Source organism: Tinamus guttatus, unplaced genomic scaffold (genome assembly GCF_059628265.1).
Source record: "Tinamus guttatus ecotype Peru unplaced genomic scaffold, ASM5962826v1 Tinamus_guttatus_pri_ptg000653l, whole genome shotgun sequence".
Lineage (NCBI taxonomy): Eukaryota > Metazoa > Chordata > Aves > Tinamiformes > Tinamidae > Tinamus > Tinamus guttatus.
Genome location: NW_028289187.1, coordinates 782,059 through 801,102, shown reverse-complemented (window position 1 = coordinate 801,102; position 19,044 = coordinate 782,059). Strand labels below are relative to the sequence as shown.

Genomic DNA, 19,044 nt, shown 5'->3' with positions numbered 1-19,044 from the left:
TGAACATGTGCAGATTTGGGGTGGTGCAAGTCATCTTTTCTCAGGGAACCTTGAATTGTAGATCAAATGAAGATGGAAGATGAACTTGGTTTCCCATAGTGTCTTAATCCCTGAAAAAAAAAAAAAAAAAAAGGTGACTGTGTTCTTATTCTTGCTAGCTTTGAAAAAAAAAAAAGTCAAAATCTCTGTGGGAACCTCCCTTGAGAAACTGATTACCACATTTCCATTTTTCCCCATGTCCTTTATCTGTACTTAGCAAACTGTTTGCTGAATTCAAGTGGAATTTACAAAGAGTTTTAAGTCGATCAAAACTACCTTTTCTGAAAGATAAATCATCTGTCAGAAATAATTTCCCGGCCCTATTTTGGTTCTGCTATCTGCCATTGGGCAAGTTGTTTACCTTGCTGCTTTCTTCAAGCAGCCTGTCAACACATCATGTTTCTTAACAGCTTACAAACAAGCCCAATCAAAAAAACATTTTTAATTTGGCAAACAGCTTGAAAATAGGTTTTTACATTATTTCAATGGCTCTAAAGCCATCCCACGTGTTTCTAAGTGATTTGTCTAGACAATGGGTGAGTCAAGCCTTTTATCCATTCTGCTTTACACAATAATTGGTTCTGCTCAGTTAAGATTTCATTTTACTTTTCTAAATTGAATGCCTTTCATTACTACGTGCTGTTTAATTTAACATTGTATTGACATTTTGCATACTAATTCGCTTTGCTCAGGGTAGAGTCATAAGTCTGTTCAAACAACCCAATACATACAATACAGATTCATTGTACATGCGAGAAGTAGTGTTCTCAAAGCAGACATTATAGAATCCAAGATATCCCATTTAGCAAAAGAAAGCGAAGAAGATGAAAGGAAATTCGGTGATGAATGGAATACATTGCGGCTGAGACCTTTCTTTATTACCCTTAGTGACATTTTCAATTGCTCTGTCACAGTGAGTAATGAGGACTTCATTGCTTTTGGTAAGCTTCATCGCAAATTGAAGTTGATGACGCAGGTTGGTCTTCGGACAGTTAGGGGCTCCCCTCTTCTTTTGGTGGGAACACTTGAACCATCTTCTGTAGTTGCAGTAACTTATTTTCAGTAACCTTGAGAATGGAGGGATTGCTTTTTCCAACAATGAAACAAAACTTTTCCTAATAGAAAGTAACTCCCACGTGCTCTAGCCCATTTTTTTTTTCTTCTTGAATCCTCCCTAATCATTTTTCATAGACTTCTGTACAGGCAGCTAGAATACTAAAAAAAAAACATAACAAATTGATGAAAGAGGGGTCACTGCCTTGCCTGGGATATCCACAGTCACATTTTGCCACAAATCATTGGGACCCGTATCACAGGTAAGCAGAAAAATTCCTTCACAATAAAAAACATGAGAGTTACACTAAAGATCAGGGTAGAAACTGTGATGCCTTCTGCTTTCCAGATCTAAAATATTAGCCCACTCATGCTAAATACTCCATGGTCATATCAAAAATAGCTCAGATCTCTAACCAGTTCCGCCAGATTTTCTTTAGTTTACAGTAAGCAGAGTTACAGTAAACATCACACATTTGTTGTCAGATGTTAGCTGCCAACATCTCCATAAACGTGACAAGAATACATGATTATCCATTCTTATGCATCCAAATGGCATAGGAATTAACTACTTATATCTGGAAATGACTTTTGAGTTTCTGGATGATACCTGAAAGCAATTCGCAATGGTTCATCACAAGAGATTTACTATTGGCTTACATGGGAACAGAATGAATTACGGTAATGTTAGTAACTTATATATTCTAGATATTAATAATCCCTCCATGTTTAGATGTTCTTCTCATTTTAGTCTTGTGCTGGTGCAGCTATAGGCAAAATTGGGTCCTACATGTCTTACGTGTTTTGCAATAAATATCTAATATATATGCATGGTGAAAAAAGACATCATACCACATAGCTGGGCAACTATGATGCTGCTCATCAGAGTTTGTGACAAATAACATATTAACCATTTAGTGATGGTTCTTCACTTATTAAGTTTTTTATTACTATTATTTGAGGATGTTAATTAATACTAATTAATTCTAACTAGACCTATACAAACATAGAATTTTTTTTTTCTGGGAATTTTTGATATTCTGGCATTTCATGGAAATATAGGAGAAAGAAAAAAAGTGACTTCTACTTTCAAACTTTGTAACACTAACATTTACTAAAAATATAGCAAAAAATATAAAAACACTAAAAGTAAAGCATTCTAATAATGTGTTATAAATACAATACAATTAGCTTGATAAAAAGGTTATTCAGATAACAAGAACTGAAAAGACAACCAAATTAAATATTTTAACAATAGTGAAAGGATGTATTTTGACAGTATATTCAGCATTAGGATATATTTCAGTTAAGTGTTTTTATTGCAAATCTTGGCAACTTTCCATTTAGTTGAACTGTGTTTTCCAATATCCATCTGTTCTATTAAAAAAAAAATGTCAGTTCTGTTCCCAGTGTACAACACCAGTAATTCTTCTAACACTCACAAGTTTCTTCATATTTCCTTACCAGACCCTTTCTTAGAAATTAAAAATGACAGATGGGATTTATGAGAGGACAGGATACTTTGTGTACATATAGCCCAAGGGCAGGAGAAAAGTCTGTGTCTTCCAAACAGATTTTTACCAGCTATTACCTTTGTTTTCTCTTAAGTAAGCTGGAATCCTCTTGAATTGCTCTCCATATGCGCATTTTTCAAAATAAAAGAATGTCCTTAATAAAACCTTTGGGAAGCCCAGGGGTGTAATGAAAGTGCTCTTTACATTAATCAAACAATAACAAAACCAATCCATCTACTGTGCACAGACTCAGGTCTTGAGTGTAGTTGAAAGTCTGTAAAACATCAATTAAAGTAATTTATTTTGTGTCAGTATGTGAAGGTAATGATAATTAGAATTCAAATCTTAGGAAAAAAAACACTTTTGTAGATTCAACCACAAACAGTTTCCAACCACAGTATTTCAACGTGAATACTATTTGCAACCTCAGAACATGGATATAAAATCAGACACAATACATGCCATATCCTTTTATTTTAAAACATTTTGTGCATTAATTTGTTGTTTATGGGAACATTGGAATTTCAAATCTTTGACACTGACACATTCTGTAGCACCATAGTTTAGGTAATGGTCCAAAATCGACATGGGATATCGGTTCAATATAATGCATGCCAGACTTGGAGTATATATTCAAAGCTCCATCTGCATTTATCCCCCAATGTACTGTTTGTCTACCAGCAGTGGGATCTCTGAATCCTGTTGCTGATTCCTCAGATCGTTCTGTTCCCAAGTTTTTCTTCATTAGAAATGGATAAAAACTGGGACTTCTTTTTCAAATGCATCCGTAAAAAAAACAGCACTTCCTAGGTTTTGAGCTGAAATCTATCATTCTGTCAAAATGGAGAATTTTTGACAGGCTTCTCTGTAACTTATAAAATATATACATGTTGCACACACATGGTTTAATTTTATGTTTTCTGAGATATTACCAAGTTAATAACAACCCCGCTGTCTTCCAGAGGAATTCTGTATTGGGTTCCTCACTGATGATAACGAAGCTGTTTTTGAAAGGATGACAAAGTTTCCAAACCAGCATTTCAAAAATCAGGTAAACATTTTATAAACTGTAAGTGCAGGATATAAATGTAGATGGGTGTAGAAATCAACATGATAGCAATTCATCTCTACTTGATGTATATTTCAAGTAACTAAAAAAGTGTCATTTTCTTGTCTGTTTCCTATAAACTCATTACAAAGACTTCTCTCAAATTAATTTAAATACAGAAAATAATTGCAGCCATTTTGCTCATTTCCCTGCTCACAAATTGCTTGCAAGCTGATCCTGGTTTTCTTCAAATGTAGTTATTGCCCCTACTTATTGGTAATACTTATTGGTATTATAGTTGCACACACAGGCACGACTGAAGACTTGTTTTTTGCTTTTTTTTTTTCTAGCTGGGAAATTATCCCAGAAATTAGCAAGAAGCAGCCAAGAATGAATTGCAATCAAGAGCAGCGACAGTATGTTCATATGCTAATACCTTTTATTCACATGGCTACCTGTAATCATTTTTGCATGAGTAACAAACATTTCCTCAACACATAAACAAGAGTCATATGAGTGCATATCTGCTAATTGCAAAGCAAGGAGTATAGATAGATCTAGTAACTCTTTGGAGTCAAGCAAATGTGGATGAAAACGCATATGAACCATTACCATTTTTTTTTTTTTGAGCAAATATTCTGTGATGTTGCTGCCATGCCTTGGATTGCTCTAGATGCTCTGTGCAGTAATAAAACAAGTCAACCTCTGCTTCCTTTTTTCATTTTGCAGCTGAGTGGAAGCCAAAAGGTGGCTTGGCCCAGTATTTCATGGGTCCTTTGACAGTCCAGCATCAATACCAAGTCCTCTGCTTAATTCACAAAATCCTCCCGATTTAGCTGTTTCATGTAAGGTTGCTTTTCTCCCACAGCTATCCCTGGTGTTCAGTCTCATTAGGAGTTAGAAGAGTAAGGAGCTGAACACTGCCTGCAGCTTCACAGTACGTCCACCATGCAAAAAAAGAAATGATTTCTTCTCCTCTTATCTTCTAGCCTCAGCTTTAAGGTCTCTGGAGGCCAAGGGAAAAGATCAATGGGCATTTGCTGGCAACAAAGCGAGAAGCTGCTTTATTCTATCCATGGATGCCTGTGTTTTGAGAGCAGAAGGTCATTATTCTGGTTTGAAATCATAAAGTAAAGGAGATACAGCAAGCCTTTTACAGGACTCATAATTTTAAAAGCAGAAATGCTGCTTACAACTTAGTGGATTTCTAGTTTCTGCTGGCCAAGTCCATGCTAGTGACCTAGACACAACTGTCATGTTTAAATTAAGATAAGCTTATTCTGCAGGACAAGGATTATAAGCAGAGATAATATCTTTTATTAGCACAAATGAGATGCCTGGAAAAGAAACATTAGCTTTCAAGTATATAAACAGCCATCTAAACTTAGTAGCCAATTCATGATGACATGTGTGATTGTAAATAACATTTGGAGTCTGACAAAGACATTTAAATCACTGGTTAGAAATGCTAGATAGTTTGGGTGGTTTTAAGGCTAAGTAATATCCAAAAGCAAATGAATTAACCTGAGTTTGTGTCTCTGTTTAGAAGATAGTCCATTGATTCTCTTCAGGAAGTGTCTAACAAAAATGAAAGATACTACCTAAAATACAGGCATTCTGCCAGTGGGCAGATTCAGATGCCGATCATGGTGTCTGGTGCAATATGGCGGGGAGATTTGGCCTCATATAATTGTTGGTCCTTGCATTCAGATGTAAAGACAAAGAAACATGATGAAGAAATTTGACATCTATTGCCACCTCTCTTTCTTGGAAAGTGTCATCCCACATCATAAAAATCTACAAATGCCTTCAATCAGGGTAATACATTTCTCCTTGAAGGTACTGGAAAACACTGCTCTTATGTCAGGAGGAAATGTTTAAGAACCCCGAAAAAACTCAACCTAAGAGAGCTGTTGGTTACATATGTACAAATTGTCTGGCTATGTTCACAATCAACAGATGAAGTTCCTAACAAGAATATGGAGAAAAAATATAAACTCTCATGATCTCACATCTCACATCTTTTAAACGGTCCCTCAACTGATGTTTCTCATGTCTTCTGCCCTCTAAAAACTTCAATTCTAGCCAAAAAGACATGGATACTTACCGTCTCAGATTCCCAGTCATGCTATGGATAATAAAGTTTGATGAAAGCTTTTGAGTTTGTCACACAAATTGCTGGACTTGTTCCATTCTGTCATCTACAGTGGCTGCTTTTTGTGATTCTGTGTTACAACAATACTGTGGGCTGAAAATCTTAACCAATTCTCTGGTCTAATATTGCAGCTTACCTCCTCAGCTTCAATCACATTATAGATTCATTTTTTTTGCTAGACTTTTCAGATTCTCAGGCATACTGACATTTTCTGTTCCTTAGTCACAGATGCCTCTATAAAAACCTTTTTCTACAGTCTTAACACTCCTTGGGGCACTATGATAGCTTTCATTCCAAATTTCTAGTTTCAATGAAGGTACTACACAAAAGCTGTTGAATTATTCAGAACTATATGTAACTGGTATAAATTCCCTAGTCTCTGTCTAGTTTAATTAGGGGTAAATCCCAATAGTCATTGTAATTAAAATGAAAGAGTAAACAGAAAGAGTTAAACAACCTGTGAATTGAAGATAAATAAAAGAAAAATCTCTGCAGATAACTGTTCCTCTATGTTTATATCAAAGCATTAACCGCTGGGTTTCACTTTATAGTAATCCAAATTCTTGCTGTGGATTTAAAGCAACCTTTATGAACGCAATGTTATTACATGCAGGACCAGTCCTTACTATCACGCAGCAAGAGTATAGGATTAATTTATAGCCAGCTTGACATTGTAAGAAAATCAATGATTTACTGTATATCTGGTGTCTGTTCCTCCTGCTGAAACAAAAAACCTGGAACTACCTGCTTTATTAAGTATTCTGAATGCATCTGTCATAACTGAGCAATATAAACCTACTCCCAAGATTCTACAAATGTCCGTCAGATTCAAGAGTAGTCTAATCTAGGTGTTTCCTGTCAGCACCAGCCCTACATTTCTCTTGACAAGGCTTTAATAAACAGTACCAAATGCCTAGACCAAACCATAGCTATGAACTGTGCCATGTTGGACATTAATCCACACAGCAGTAAGCAGCAGGTGCAGAGTGGGGTCCACATGTGCTCACAGCCCAGGCTCAAGTTCTGGTTAAGAAGGTCAATGGCTGGCACAGTATTGTCTGCAGCTATGCCTTGTGTCAGAGCTGCCTCTGTAGTCAGTGAAGACCTTGGGTTCCGGGATGGCTACGTTTGGTCCAGCTAAGGTGCATAAAGTCATCTGGACAGAGCTGTCACATCTCACACAGCATCTGTGGGACTAAAAATTAGAGGCCAAACAGGATGCCCCAGGGCACCTGGGGTGGCAGCAGGTATCTATCTATATGTAAGTGCCTGAATCTGGGAAGAAAATCTGCTCTCTCGTTAACAAACTGTTACTGACCAGAGCTCCACTGACTGTATTGGGAGCTTCTAGACATATATGTACTCATCTGAATTTGGGTGGCTTAATCTCAGAATGAATCCTCTCTTTTTTGTCAATGTGAAGTAGCACTGAAGGACTTTCCTGTGAAACTGGTCAGACTCTGGTGGGTATCTTTACTTCCCAATGCCGATATAACTGGGATACCACCTGATATCACCAGATAAAACTGGGATTTGTAATGGGAAGCACTGTGCAGTGCTACTCAGTAGCTGCCATCACAGTCAGGTTTGACATCATAACCCATGGGGAAAAGTAATAAGACTGTTGTTTTGTAGCCTCTAGAGCAAGAGGTGGCCAAACTCATAATTATACCCATTATCCACTTTTTTTTTTTTTTTTGAAAGGAAAAAGGTAGAACAGTTTCATGGGTGAAAAGCTGATATATGGCAACTCAAAAGCCTTTCAAACATACTACGAGCCACAGCTCCAGCGCAGCTGTAAATAAACTGCACTAGGCATTTATGTAATTTACAAACTGAGATTTGGTGAACAAAGCTCTTTTCAGGTTGTTTAGTTTTGTGGAGCAGCAAATGACAAATATGTCAGGGCTAGGCAAAGCGACTAGAACTATACTATGGTTTCTGCCCTGTTCTGTGCTCATGTAGGACAACATTTTAATCTCATTGGAGTCAAATTAAAAGCAAAGATCAATAACTGATGGACAGTTTCGGTCATATTGTTTTTGAGAAATAATTTAGTTTCCAGCCTACCATCACTGAAAGTCTGCCCAAATAAAATTATACTGTTCTTCTTTTCTAACTGAAATGTTCCACTGGGATGTGAAGTCAGATAAGCTCTAAGACCTCTTGACCAGCTGCCTCTCACTTGCGTTGGGATTTGGGTTTCTGCAAGAGAAATGGCAGGACTGTAGTTTTGCTTTTTGCTGTGATACTAATTTCAGTTTTGCCTCCACATCTATCTCTTCATCTGAAATACAAATTTTATATTTCAGCCAGATGGGCTTGGTTCAGTGCCCATACACAGGCATTTAGAGCCATTGTAGGTTCTCTGTTGTATCCTGCCAGACAGAAACAGGTCTCCCAATGGTCATGCGTCATATTAACCAACGCTCTTGCCAACGCTTCAGGTATCCTAGGGCTCCTCTATGCTGGCAGCAAAACTGCCTCCAGATTAGAAAGACTGGGTAACCCAGTAAGAGGACAGACACACTACTGAGTAGTTTAAGTCATCTTTTACAAGACTGAAAATACAAGTGGGCTTGTACAAATTCTTTGTTAGATAATCTCAAACACACACATATATGAAACATTTCTGAGCAGAGAGACATACATTTTCTGACACATTCTTCAATGAGACCTCCTCATCAAGGAACTAGAGCAAATCAAAGGGAATTGAACTTCATCTTTCAGATAGGTAAAAACCAAGTAGTTTGTCTTTGGATTCTTGGGGTTAATTTTTAACTGCTTCCAAAGGAGAAATCCTTAAATCCTTGGAAAGAAGAGTAGTCAGAAAGAATAGAGCAGAAAAGAGAAAAAAAATGCTAGTGTTGTCTTTTTTTTTGGGGGGGGGGGGAAATAAATGGTGGTGTATTTTCTTCTAAGGATTTTATTGCCCTCTAAAGTACCCAATTTCACACAGCTTTTTGGGGAACACTAGTGATAAGACCTACAGACTTGGAACAAAGCAAAGCATTCCACTTGTACTGAAATTACGGAGGTGTGTTTGTGGTATATATTGAATGACTGAAATGAATGTAGAATAGATTGTTGCTGTCCATTGACAATTTAACTGCAATTTAAGAGACTCTGCAGGGATGAAAGGTAAGATTGGAACTTGAGATCCCTCTCTCCATCCTGGAGAAATATAGCTATCATTTCGGAGCAGAGCTTGATAATACCTTTGTCTTAGTCTTCCTTTTCCCTTGTGAGAAATGAAGGAAATAATATTTTTTCATGCCCATGGTTGCTTTGGGACAGTAAAGGTAGGGTCCTTGGGACAGAGGTTAAAACAGTTGGGATTATTTATGAGATACTGGTTTTAGTGGTTTCCAGTTACATTTAGAGCCTAAAAATTGCTGTGCTTTCTGAACTGTGTTTTTTTTTTGAGAGAGTTATAATGTTTGATTTTGAAAGTCTGCAATTCTGCAGTAATATCTATTTTTTCTGAAATAATGCTAAAACAGATCTATTGGCCAGAGATATGAATATATGAGCAGTATTAAAATTCTGTCTCTTTATTATCAGCCAGGCCAGTACTGTAACAGCACATGAAAACACATTTCGTTTACATGGTAACGGCTTTTTATTCCATATTATTGCACCATTGTATTGAACATTAGAACAGCATCCAGCATTTTCAAATACACACATTTAAAGACAGACATCTAAAGTCTGTATCTAGATAGTTACATCAATTATCCAATTCTGAGTGGTCTTCCACTCAGAGATCATATTGCTTTTACCAAATTATCAAAATACAACCTTCAGTTTCATATACTTGGGTATCACAGCTTTGGCTTCTGTGAGTCGATGCTTTAATCAGATGAGTAAATAGCTTTACTGCTTTCCATAACGTTATATAACTGTTGAGAGATATAGGAAAAGTAAAGCTGCAAAACTCTTGTTAAAAAACTACGTAACTAAAAATGTCTATCCTGGTAGTTTTATAAAATCACATAAAAACATTTCCCTACCCGATTTTCCGATCTGCATTTGTATATTTACATTTAAATATAAGTATCTGCATTTGTAAATACACATGTTCTCTCATCTTCTGGCAGGGCTGGGAATGCTCCCATACACTACAGAGGAATATGTACGTGGGTGGCAATTTTCTCCAAACATTTTATCAGGCAATTTTCAGGCAGCTGGGATTATGGATTTTTTTACTTAGCTAAAGAAGAACAACAATAGTGCTATTAAAGCTATTAAAAGATAATAGCTGATACCTATAGAGCTGGAGAGAGCTTGGAAAGTGGGAGAAAATCACAGAATCACGGAATGGTTACAGTTGGAAGGGACCTCTAGGGATCATCTAGTCCAACCCCCCTGCTCCAGCAGGGACACCCAGAGCACGTGGCACAGGGTGGCATCCAGGCGGGTTTGGAAGATCTCCAGAGAAGGAGACTCCACAACCTCTCTGGGCAGCTTGTGCCACGGCTCTGTCACCCTCGCAGTAAAGTTCTTCCTCACATGGAGATGGAACTTGTACCTATTACCCCTTGTCCTGTCACTGGCCACCACCGAGAAGAGTTTTGCCTCCCATTCTTTATACTCTCCTTTCAGGTATGTATACATATTGATCAGATCCCCTCTCAACCTTCTCCTCTCCAGGCTAAACAGGCCCAACTCACTTAGTCTTTCCTCATAACATAGATGCTCCAGTCCCTTAATCATCTTCATGGCTCTCCACTGGACCATCTCTAGAAGCTCCATGTCCCTCTTGTAGTGGGGAGCCCAGAACTCCAGGAGCAGCCTCACCAGAGCTGAGTAGAGGGGCAGGATCCCCTCCCTTGACCTGCTGGCAACGCTCCTCCTGATGTAGGCCAGGATCCCATTGGCCTTCTTGGCCATGAGGGCACATTGCCAACTCGTGGTTAACTTGTTGTCAGCCAGGACTCCCAAATCCCTCTCCACAGATGGAACTGCTTTCCAGCAGGTCAACCCGTAATCTGTACTGGTGCCTGGGGTTACTCCTCCCCAGGCGCACGTCCCTGCACTTGTCCTTGTTGAACCTCAGGAGGTTCCTCTCTGCCCATCTCTCCAACCTGTCTAGGTCCCTCTGAATGGCAGTACAGCCCTCTGGAGTGTCGGCCACACCACCCAGTTTGGTGTCATCTGCAAACTTCTTGAGGGTGCACCCTATGCCCTCATCCAAGTCATTGATGAACAAGCTGAACAGCACTGGGTCCAGTACTGACCCCCATGGTACACCACTGGCCACCGGCTCCAACTAGGCTTGGCCCCGTTTATCACCACCCTCAGAGCTTTGCCATCCAGCCAGTTCTCAGCCCACACACTGCACTCATCTAACCCACACATCCTGAGCTTCCCCATGAGGATGTTATAGGAGACCGTGTTGAAAGCCTTGCTGAAGTCAAGGTAGACCACATCCATAGCTCTCCCATCACCCATCCAGCCAGTCATCCCATCGTAGAAGGCTATCAGGTTCATCAGACATGACTTCCCCTTGCTGAATCCATGTTGACTATTCCTGATCACCTTCTTTTCCTTCACATGCCTAGAGATGGTCTCTAAGAAAAGCTGCTCCATCATGTTTCCAGGGCAGAGGTGAGGCTGACTGGCCTGTAGTCTCCCCGCTCCTCCCTCTTGCCCTTTTTGAAGACTGGAGTGATGCTAGCTTTCTTCAAGTCCTCTGGCACCTTCCTGGCTCTCCATGACCTCTTGAAGATGATGGAGAACAGCTAAGCAATAATCCCTGCCAGTTGCCTCAGCACTCTTGGGTCCGGGCCCATAGATTTATGGGTGTCCAATTTGCCTAAATAATCTCTAACTCAATCCTCTTTGACGAGCAGAAAGTCTTCCTCTCTCCCAGTTCTCTCTCTTGTCTCCAGACTCTGTAGTTCATGAGCACTGGCCTTAGCAGTAAAGACAGAAGCAAAGAAGGCATCTAGTAAATCTGCCTTCTCTGCATCCTCCATCACCAAGGCTCTGTCTCCATTCAGCAGCAGACCCACATTTTCCCTAAACTTCTTCTTGCTGCTGATGTGTTTATAGAAGCCCTTCCTACTGTCCCTGACATCCCTTGCTAACTCTAATTCCAATGCCTTACTCATTGCATCCCCGCATTCTCTGACAATGTTCCTATATTCTTCCCATGTGGTCTGGTCCTTCTTCCTCCTTATGCGCATACTCTTTTTCTCATTAAGTTTACCCAAGAGCTCTTTGCCCATCCACACAGGTCTCCTGCCCGCCTTGCTCAGCTTCATTCTTGTAGGAATGCACGAGTCCTAAGTTTTGAGAAAGTGGTGTTTGAATAGTAGCCAACTCTCCTGGAGCCCCTGTCATTCCAGGACCCTTGCTCAGGGGATTCCTCCAAGGAGGTCTCTGAAGAGGTCAAAGTTAGCTCTCCTGAAGTCCAGGGCTGCAATCCTACTTCTTGTCCAGCTTGCAGCTTTTAGGATCGTGAATTCCAGCATTTCATGGTCACTGCATCCAAGACTTCCCCCAACCCTCACATTTCCAACTACATCATCGCTGTTTGTTAGTATTAGATCTAGCTCCCCTTGTTGGCTCATCTACCACCTGCATCAAGAAGTTATCTGCAATGTTCTGCAGGAACCTCCTGGACTGTTTATTCCTAGCTGGGTCCCAGCAGGCATCAGCAAGGTTGAGGACCCCCATAAGGACCAGGGCCTGTGACCATGAGACTTCTAGCAGCTGCTTGTAGAAGGCCTCATCCACTTCCTCTTCCTGGTCAGGAGGCCTGTAGTAAACACGCACCACAGTGTCGTCTCTGTTGGGCTGCCCTTTAGTCCTCACTCAGAGGCTCTCGACCTGCACTTTGTCCTCCCTTAGGCAGAGCTCCATGCATTCCAGTTGCTCTCTCATGTAAAGGGCAACTCCACCTTGCCTCCCTGGCTTGTCCTTCCTAAAAAGTCTAAAGCCATCAGTGGCCACGTTCCAGTCATGAGAGCTGTCTCACCATGTCTCTAAGTAATTGCAGGGAGATCATGGTCTTGCAATTGCACATGCATCTCCAATCCCCTGTGTTTATTTCCCAGACTGTGTGCATTTCCATAGAGGCATTTGAATTGGGCACCCAATGTGCCTCTCTTTATAGTAGCTATAACTCCACTATGTGGGCCTTCGGTTGTTCTCATATTTTGCTGTTTTCCTTCTTCAGTCTTCGGGCATCCTTCACTGGAGGAAGGCAGGAGTTAGGCAGGTGTGAGTGGCATGGCAGGCCATCGCCTTCCTTATCATCTGTTTCCCTGATGATCTCTGATGATTCAAGACAAAATTTCAATCTAGTTTTCTCTTAGTCTTGGTGGTGGAGATCCTTGAATATCAAGCAGCTTCCTAGCAAACCTCTTCCCTCTCGTGCCCTATGGAGTGGCACAGCTCCTCCTGGAGAAACACATCCTTCTCAACCAGTGAGGTGCAATCTCTTCTTTTGCCACACATATCTCAGACACTTGATCTAGGAGAGCAAATTGCAGAAAAAGGATTTTGGTATCTCCTCAAGACCCAAGCATCAGTGAAGAGTGACAGAAAAAACATCCTTGCAGGGTTTAAAGGCATTTGGACTGGGGCTGAGGTGTAGCCTGCATACATGGCTACTCTTATGTCATTCTCTGGGTGCAAATGTTCATGTGAGCCTCTCTGCATTTGAATCTTTCTGCAAATCCCTATCACAGGCCTGAGTCAAGGTGGGATGTTGCTGCTTGCAGGGTGGTGTCTGCAGGCCTTTGTGGTATCCCCAGGTAATGGAAGGACTTTACTACTGCATCACTAGTGGAGAGTAGTCCTGTTGTTTAGACAAGAGAATCATTCCCTAAACATGTTCCCTGAGTGTGCTTGGAGACAGGATTGTCCTTTCCCATGTTCCTGCCACATTCAGACACTGAGAGAGGAGGCTGACCTCCGGGTTGAGTGAGTGCAGAGGAGGTGTGAAACTTGGCATTTTGGGGGCACCATGTGGGCCTTGGTCCTACTTGACAACTCCAGCCCTGGGCTAGCTGTGCCAGCACGTGCAGGGCATGTTGCAGCCATGCAGGCAGGCTGCCCTGTGCCCTCACAGTCCCTGCCCACCAGCGCATCACAGCATGGCCGGCGCATCACATTGTGCGTCAGTGACACGGAGGTGGCCTCGGCCACCAGCGCCCGCCCGTGCCCCAGTGCGCAGCTGTGCCAGCGCGAGAGAGCAGGGAGACGTGGGCTCCCAGCTGAGCGGCACAGCAGAGCACGGGGACAGCGGTCCCAGCGTTTCCCAGGCCTGCTCTGCTCCTGGCGCTGCTCGGCCTTGTCACCTGGCCCTCGGCAGCGCCATGGGGCAGACGTGCTGCGGTGTGCGGGGCTCTGCCGGCCCCGCTCCCAGCTCGCAGGCCTGGCCCGGGGCCCCTGGCTCCGCTCCCAGGAGCTCCCAGCTCCTGCTGGTTCAGCGTGCTCTGGTGACGCGGCACCAGCGCACGCAGGGAAGGCACCTCCTGCTCTTCCCCGATGCTGTCGCCTTCGCCAAATTCAAGTAAGCACAAGGACCTCTGCCCTCCTGGCCCAGACCACTGCCCCTGCCAGCAGCCCCAGGCCCCACTCCTGCCCACTCCTGCTTCCCCTGGAGCCTCAAGGAGCCCAAAGGTCCTTGGAGGGACCCCAGCACGAGCTCTTCCTCCTGGCCTTGCAGCCTGTGCTATGTGTGGTTGCCCGGGCTCCTGACAAGCTCTCGTGCTCCAAATGACCTGCAGCCCCCTGCACGGGTGTCCCTGTGCTGCGAGGAGGGACGCGCTTGCCCTTGAATGCAGGGTGGTGTGGGAGGAAAGGGGCTGGCTCCTGGATGTGCCATCCTCATGCGCAGCCCCTGTGCACCCTGCTGCTCCCGAGGCTCGGGGTGGCCACCCCAAGGCTCTGCTGTGGGCAATGGCTCTGCCCTGGGGCTGCCCCCAGGACACCACCTCCAAGGGGCTCCCTGCTCTTCCTCCCGCAGACTTGGCACCTCCTTCCCGCTCAAGCGCTCAGTGCCCCTGCACGAGCTCTGGGTGCTGTGCGGGAAGGAGGAGGCGGCTCATGAAGGGGAAGAGGAGGAGGAGGCTTTTGGCCTGAAATGCGCCAACAGCCTCCTCCTCGTGTGGCCCAGCAGCAGCTGCGTGGTCACATTCGGGTGAGTGTGGGGCCTGGGGAGCTGTGGCTCTGCAGAGCAGCGGGAGGAGGAGGAGGATGGGCCCTGAGCCTTCTCTCTCCTGTGGGCTGCAGGTCGCAGGAGGTGAAGGAGCAGTGGCTCGGCGCCATGCTCAGGTGAGGCCTGCGGGCAGTGATGCCGCTGGCGGCGCTGGGTGTCCAGGCTGCCGGTGCTGCAGAGCTGCTGGGGAGCTGTGGTGGGGCGCAGGGAGCTCCTGGGCAGAGCTGCCCTGGGCCCTGCGCACGCGGAGGGGGCGCAGGCAGCAGCGCCGGGGCCGTGCAGAGCGGTGCTGCCCGCGGGCCAGCGCTGCGGGCAGGTCTGCAGGGGAGGGTGGCTGGAGGGGCTGCGCTGCTGTGCGCGCAGCGAGCAGAGAGCCGGGCAGTGACCCAGCTCTGCCCTGGGGGCTGCCCTGTGCCCAGCAGGAGCCCGGGAGACCAGGGGGCCCGCGTCACCCGCCTGGCCTCGTTTGAGCGGCTCCTCAGCGAGGTCATCAGCGCCCACGGTCCCGTAAGTGCCCCTGGGCTTCCCGCTGCTCCTCGAGCACCCAGGCCTTCGGGGAAGAGCCCCTGCGCCCAGCGGCTCCCGCTGACCCTCTGCTCTCTTGCGCAGTCGGCGTCGCTGAGCGCCCGGACCGTGGAGGCGCTGATTTCGGCAGCGGTGAGCGGCTGCTCCCGCTGCCCTGGCCCTTGCGGGTGCTGCCAGCAGGTATCTGTGTTTGTGGAGAGGAGGTGTCAGGGGCTGCAGGGCTGGGGACAGCGGCCGTTGCCCAGCGGGGCTGCTGGGGAGGAGCTGCCCAGGCTGGAGGCAGCCCTGGAGGGCAGTCCCTGCCCGGGGCCACGTTTGGGCATCCTGTGCCCAGGGACTGCAGCCTCTCGGCACCCAGTAGCCCCCCAAGGCGCCCAGGGGATGAGGGCTGCAGGGTTGGCTCGGCCTGTCCCCTGCAGCCCTGGCTGCTGCTGCGGGCAAATCCGTGACCTGGGGCCGTTTCTTGCAGGCTGGTCCCACACAAGGAGCTGCCGAGGTCCTCGCAGCTCCTCAGGAGGGACCCTGCCCTGCGCCCGGTGAGTGAGCTGGGCAGAGCAGCGGGGCAGCTGCCCTCTCCCGCAGCACCCTGCACGCACACAGCGCTGCTCCTGCTGCTGGAGCCTGACGCTCGCTTTCCTCTCACCGGCAGCTCGTGGACCTCCCCAGAAGAGGAGGTCCATCCCCTGGCCGTTTGCTGGGCACCGCAGCTCGGCCAGCGGGAAGCGCCAGGAGGTGCCGGTTGCCCGGAGCCTTCTCTTCGGGCAGCCCCTGGACAGGCTCTGTGGGGCAGAGGGGAGCCTGCCCCAGCCAGTCCAGGTAGGGCAGCCAGGCCCCTGGGGACTTGGCCTGCGCACGCGCTGCTCTGCGGCAAGGCCCAGCTCCCATCACTAGCGGCCTTTGTGCACTCCAGGATCCCTTGTGTTTGCTTCTGCCGGCAGGACCTCCTGGACATCTTGTACAGGGAGGGACCCGCCGCCGAGGGCATTTTCCGGATCGCTGCCAGCGAGCGGGATCGTCGGCAGCTCAGGGAAGCCCTCGATACGGGAGGCAGCGTGGAGCTGGAGAGCAAGCCCGTGTACCTCCTGGCTGCTCTCTTAAAGGTGAACTCCTTCCCCTCCTCCTCCTCATCCTCCTTGCTCCCCTTGGAGAACAGGGAGCTCAAAGCTGTTGCCTCCTGGGGAGCCCAAGTGTCAGGGATGCTCCCTGTGGGCTCAGGGCTCATGTCCAGAGCCTCATCTCCATACTCTGGTCTTGCAGGATTTCCTTCGTAACATCCCCTCCACGCTGCTCTCGGCGGCCCTGTACAATAGATGGATGCAGGCTCTGGCTAAGGCAAGCAAGGAGGAGCAGATGCAAGAGCTGAAAGAGTAAGTGTTGTGGGCAGTGCCAGTGTTCAGGGGTGCGTGGGAGAGCTCGGGGCCTTCTCTGGCAATGGGCAGGCTCCTGCAAAGACCCATCGTTGCTGTGAGCTAGTGCCGATAGTGTACAAGAGAACCCCAGGCTTCCATGGGCCTTTGCAAAGCCTGCCAGCCCTTCATGTGCTGACTAGCTCCCCATTCCTCACGCTGCCATGTCCTGAAGGGCAGGCACCTTGCTGAGACACCAGCCTTTGAGTCAAGGTCTTGGCCTTGCCACTCTGGCACTTAAGAGGCTGCTCAGCTATCGTTGGAGGTTTCTCCCCAGGACATCTGTAAAGCAGGGAGAGAAAGCAGGGGCCTTGCTCTCTTTGGAGGACGCACCGTTTGTGGGAGTTTCCTTGAGACTCCTTGCTCACAGGCAGAAGCAGCGGGCACTGCCTCCTCACGTCAGGGCCCTTGTGTTTGTGTTCACGCAGGGTGGCTGAGCAACTGCCGCCATCAAATCAGCTCTTGCTGAAGAACTTGCTTGCCGTGCTCAAGCACATCAGCCAGAGCTCTGCACAGAACAAGATGACCTCCAAGAACCTGGCCATCTGCATTGGCCCCAGCATGCTGGGCCCAGGCCAGGACAGCACCCTGCCTCTCCAGCTGCAGGTGGAGATGAACAGCAAGGTATGTGGAAGATGCCACGGAGCTTCTCGCATTGGCCACAGCTGAGCCAGGCCCTCACATCCCACGGTCTTTGCAAAAGCCACCTCCGCTCGGCAATGCGCAAGCCGACAGGCAGAGCTCTTCCTGCAGCTGCAGCCGTGGAGCTACAGCCTGGGGACAGAGCCATCAGTGGGGAGCAGCAAACACTGCTGATGCCTTTGGAGCCCTTTGCCTGACGCCCATGGTTTCTGTGTGCAGGTGGCGGTGCTGGTGGAGGTCCTCATTGAGAATCACGCTGCAATATTTGGGGAGGACGTGGCCTTTCCTGGCAGCCCCTCTGCTGAGCAGCCCTCGGAGGACACCGGCGGCTCCGCAGGTCTGTGTGCAGAGGGGTCAATGGCTCCTGGCTAAGTTCTTTAGCTGGCAGCACTTGCCAGGAGTTGGCAAGGACAGTGCTCACTCCACACAAGGCTTCCTGATGTTACACCCTGGTAGAGCTCAGCTCTTTGCAGCATTGCTCACTATGGGCTGGAACTGCCCTCTGCCCGAGCGGGATATTGGTCCCAGGGGCTCTTGTGTGTCCTGAACTGCTCCTCCCCTCCATAAGGGCTTAGGTTGCAGCTTGCCATCCTCTGGGGTCTGTGTAGTCCCAGCAGCAAAGCCCCCTTTTCCTGCAGAGAGCCACTCAGAAGCAGCTAAGAGGCTCTTTCTGCCCCCAGGACACCCAGGGGCTGCCCAGGAAGATTCTTTGGCCAGCCCCAGCCCCGCGCCTGAGGCATCCTGTGTCCTCCCAGCATCTGAGGGGCGGCAGCAGCAGGAGCAGCAGCAGCAGCCCCGTGGGAGAAGCCCCAAGGACATCAGGGCTTCTGCAGCGTGTGCCTCTGCCCCTCCACTGCTGCCTTCCAGGGAGATCGACCATGGCACAAAGGAGAGGAGCTACTCAGTGCCAGCCCTGTCCATCCCAGAGTGCTCAAAAGGCAGCAGAAGCTCCCATAAGTGGAGGAGGAGTGCAGACAGCGTTGCTGCTGGGCAGCAAGAGCCACATTCAGAGCACGAGGCCCTGAAAAAAGAGCCTGCCGATGTTCTTGCCCCGTTCTCCCACGTTGCTCCTCCCCAGGCCTCCTCCAGGCGCTCCCTGGACAGCGCCTTGTCCTTCCAGCAGCGCCCCTCCACCATGTCCCTGCGGCCTGCCTCCATGCCCCCCTGCTGCTGGTGGGACACCCAGAACACGTAGGCAGCCACCAGCCGGGCTCTCGCCCGCCGCACGTGGGACACGGACATCAGAGCCCGGGGGGCCGTGGGCCTGCATCAAGGAAGCCAAGAGCGTCGCCAGGGCCTGAGATTAGACACGTCGGGGCAGGATGAGGGGAAAGGGGGAGGAGGAGGAAGAGGAGCTTCAGGGGTGTCCCTCAGAGGCAAGAAAACATCAAAACTGTGACCCCTGTAATTGTAACCAAAAAACGTAACCCTTGTGATCTGCTGCTGGAAACATGTCGGCATGGAAACATTTTGGACTCCCATATTGG

At 47.1% G+C, this 19,044-nt stretch overlaps 1 protein-coding gene across 1 annotated transcript; it reads left to right on the top strand.

Annotated features, from left to right (window-relative positions):
• The first annotated feature begins 14,139 nt into the window (after nucleotides 1-14,139).
• Nucleotides 14,140-18,752, top strand: LOC148592017 (uncharacterized). Its single transcript, XM_088536245.1, has 10 exons — nucleotides 14,140-14,336; nucleotides 14,793-14,966; nucleotides 15,407-15,641; nucleotides 15,979-16,045; nucleotides 16,159-16,325; nucleotides 16,448-16,609; nucleotides 16,767-16,876; nucleotides 17,344-17,539; nucleotides 17,777-17,894; nucleotides 18,238-18,752. Exons 1-10 carry the CDS (start codon nucleotides 14,140-14,142, stop codon nucleotides 18,750-18,752), a joined length of 1,941 nt encoding a protein of 646 aa, XP_088392371.1.
• Nucleotides 18,753-19,044: the final 292 nt, after the last annotated feature.

Excerpts from the sequence above, each read along its gene's own strand:
- LOC148592017 (XM_088536245.1), top strand. The coding sequence starts at position 14,140 with ATGGGGCAGACGTGCTGCGGTGTGCGGGGCTCTGCCGGCCCCGCTCCC. Across the intron at positions 16,610-16,766 it reads TCCTGGCTGCTCTCTTAAAG|GATTTCCTTCGTAACATCCC; the intron begins GTGAACTCCTTC and ends CTGGTCTTGCAG. Across the intron at positions 16,877-17,343 it reads CAGATGCAAGAGCTGAAAGA|GGTGGCTGAGCAACTGCCGC; the intron begins GTAAGTGTTGTG and ends GTGTTCACGCAG.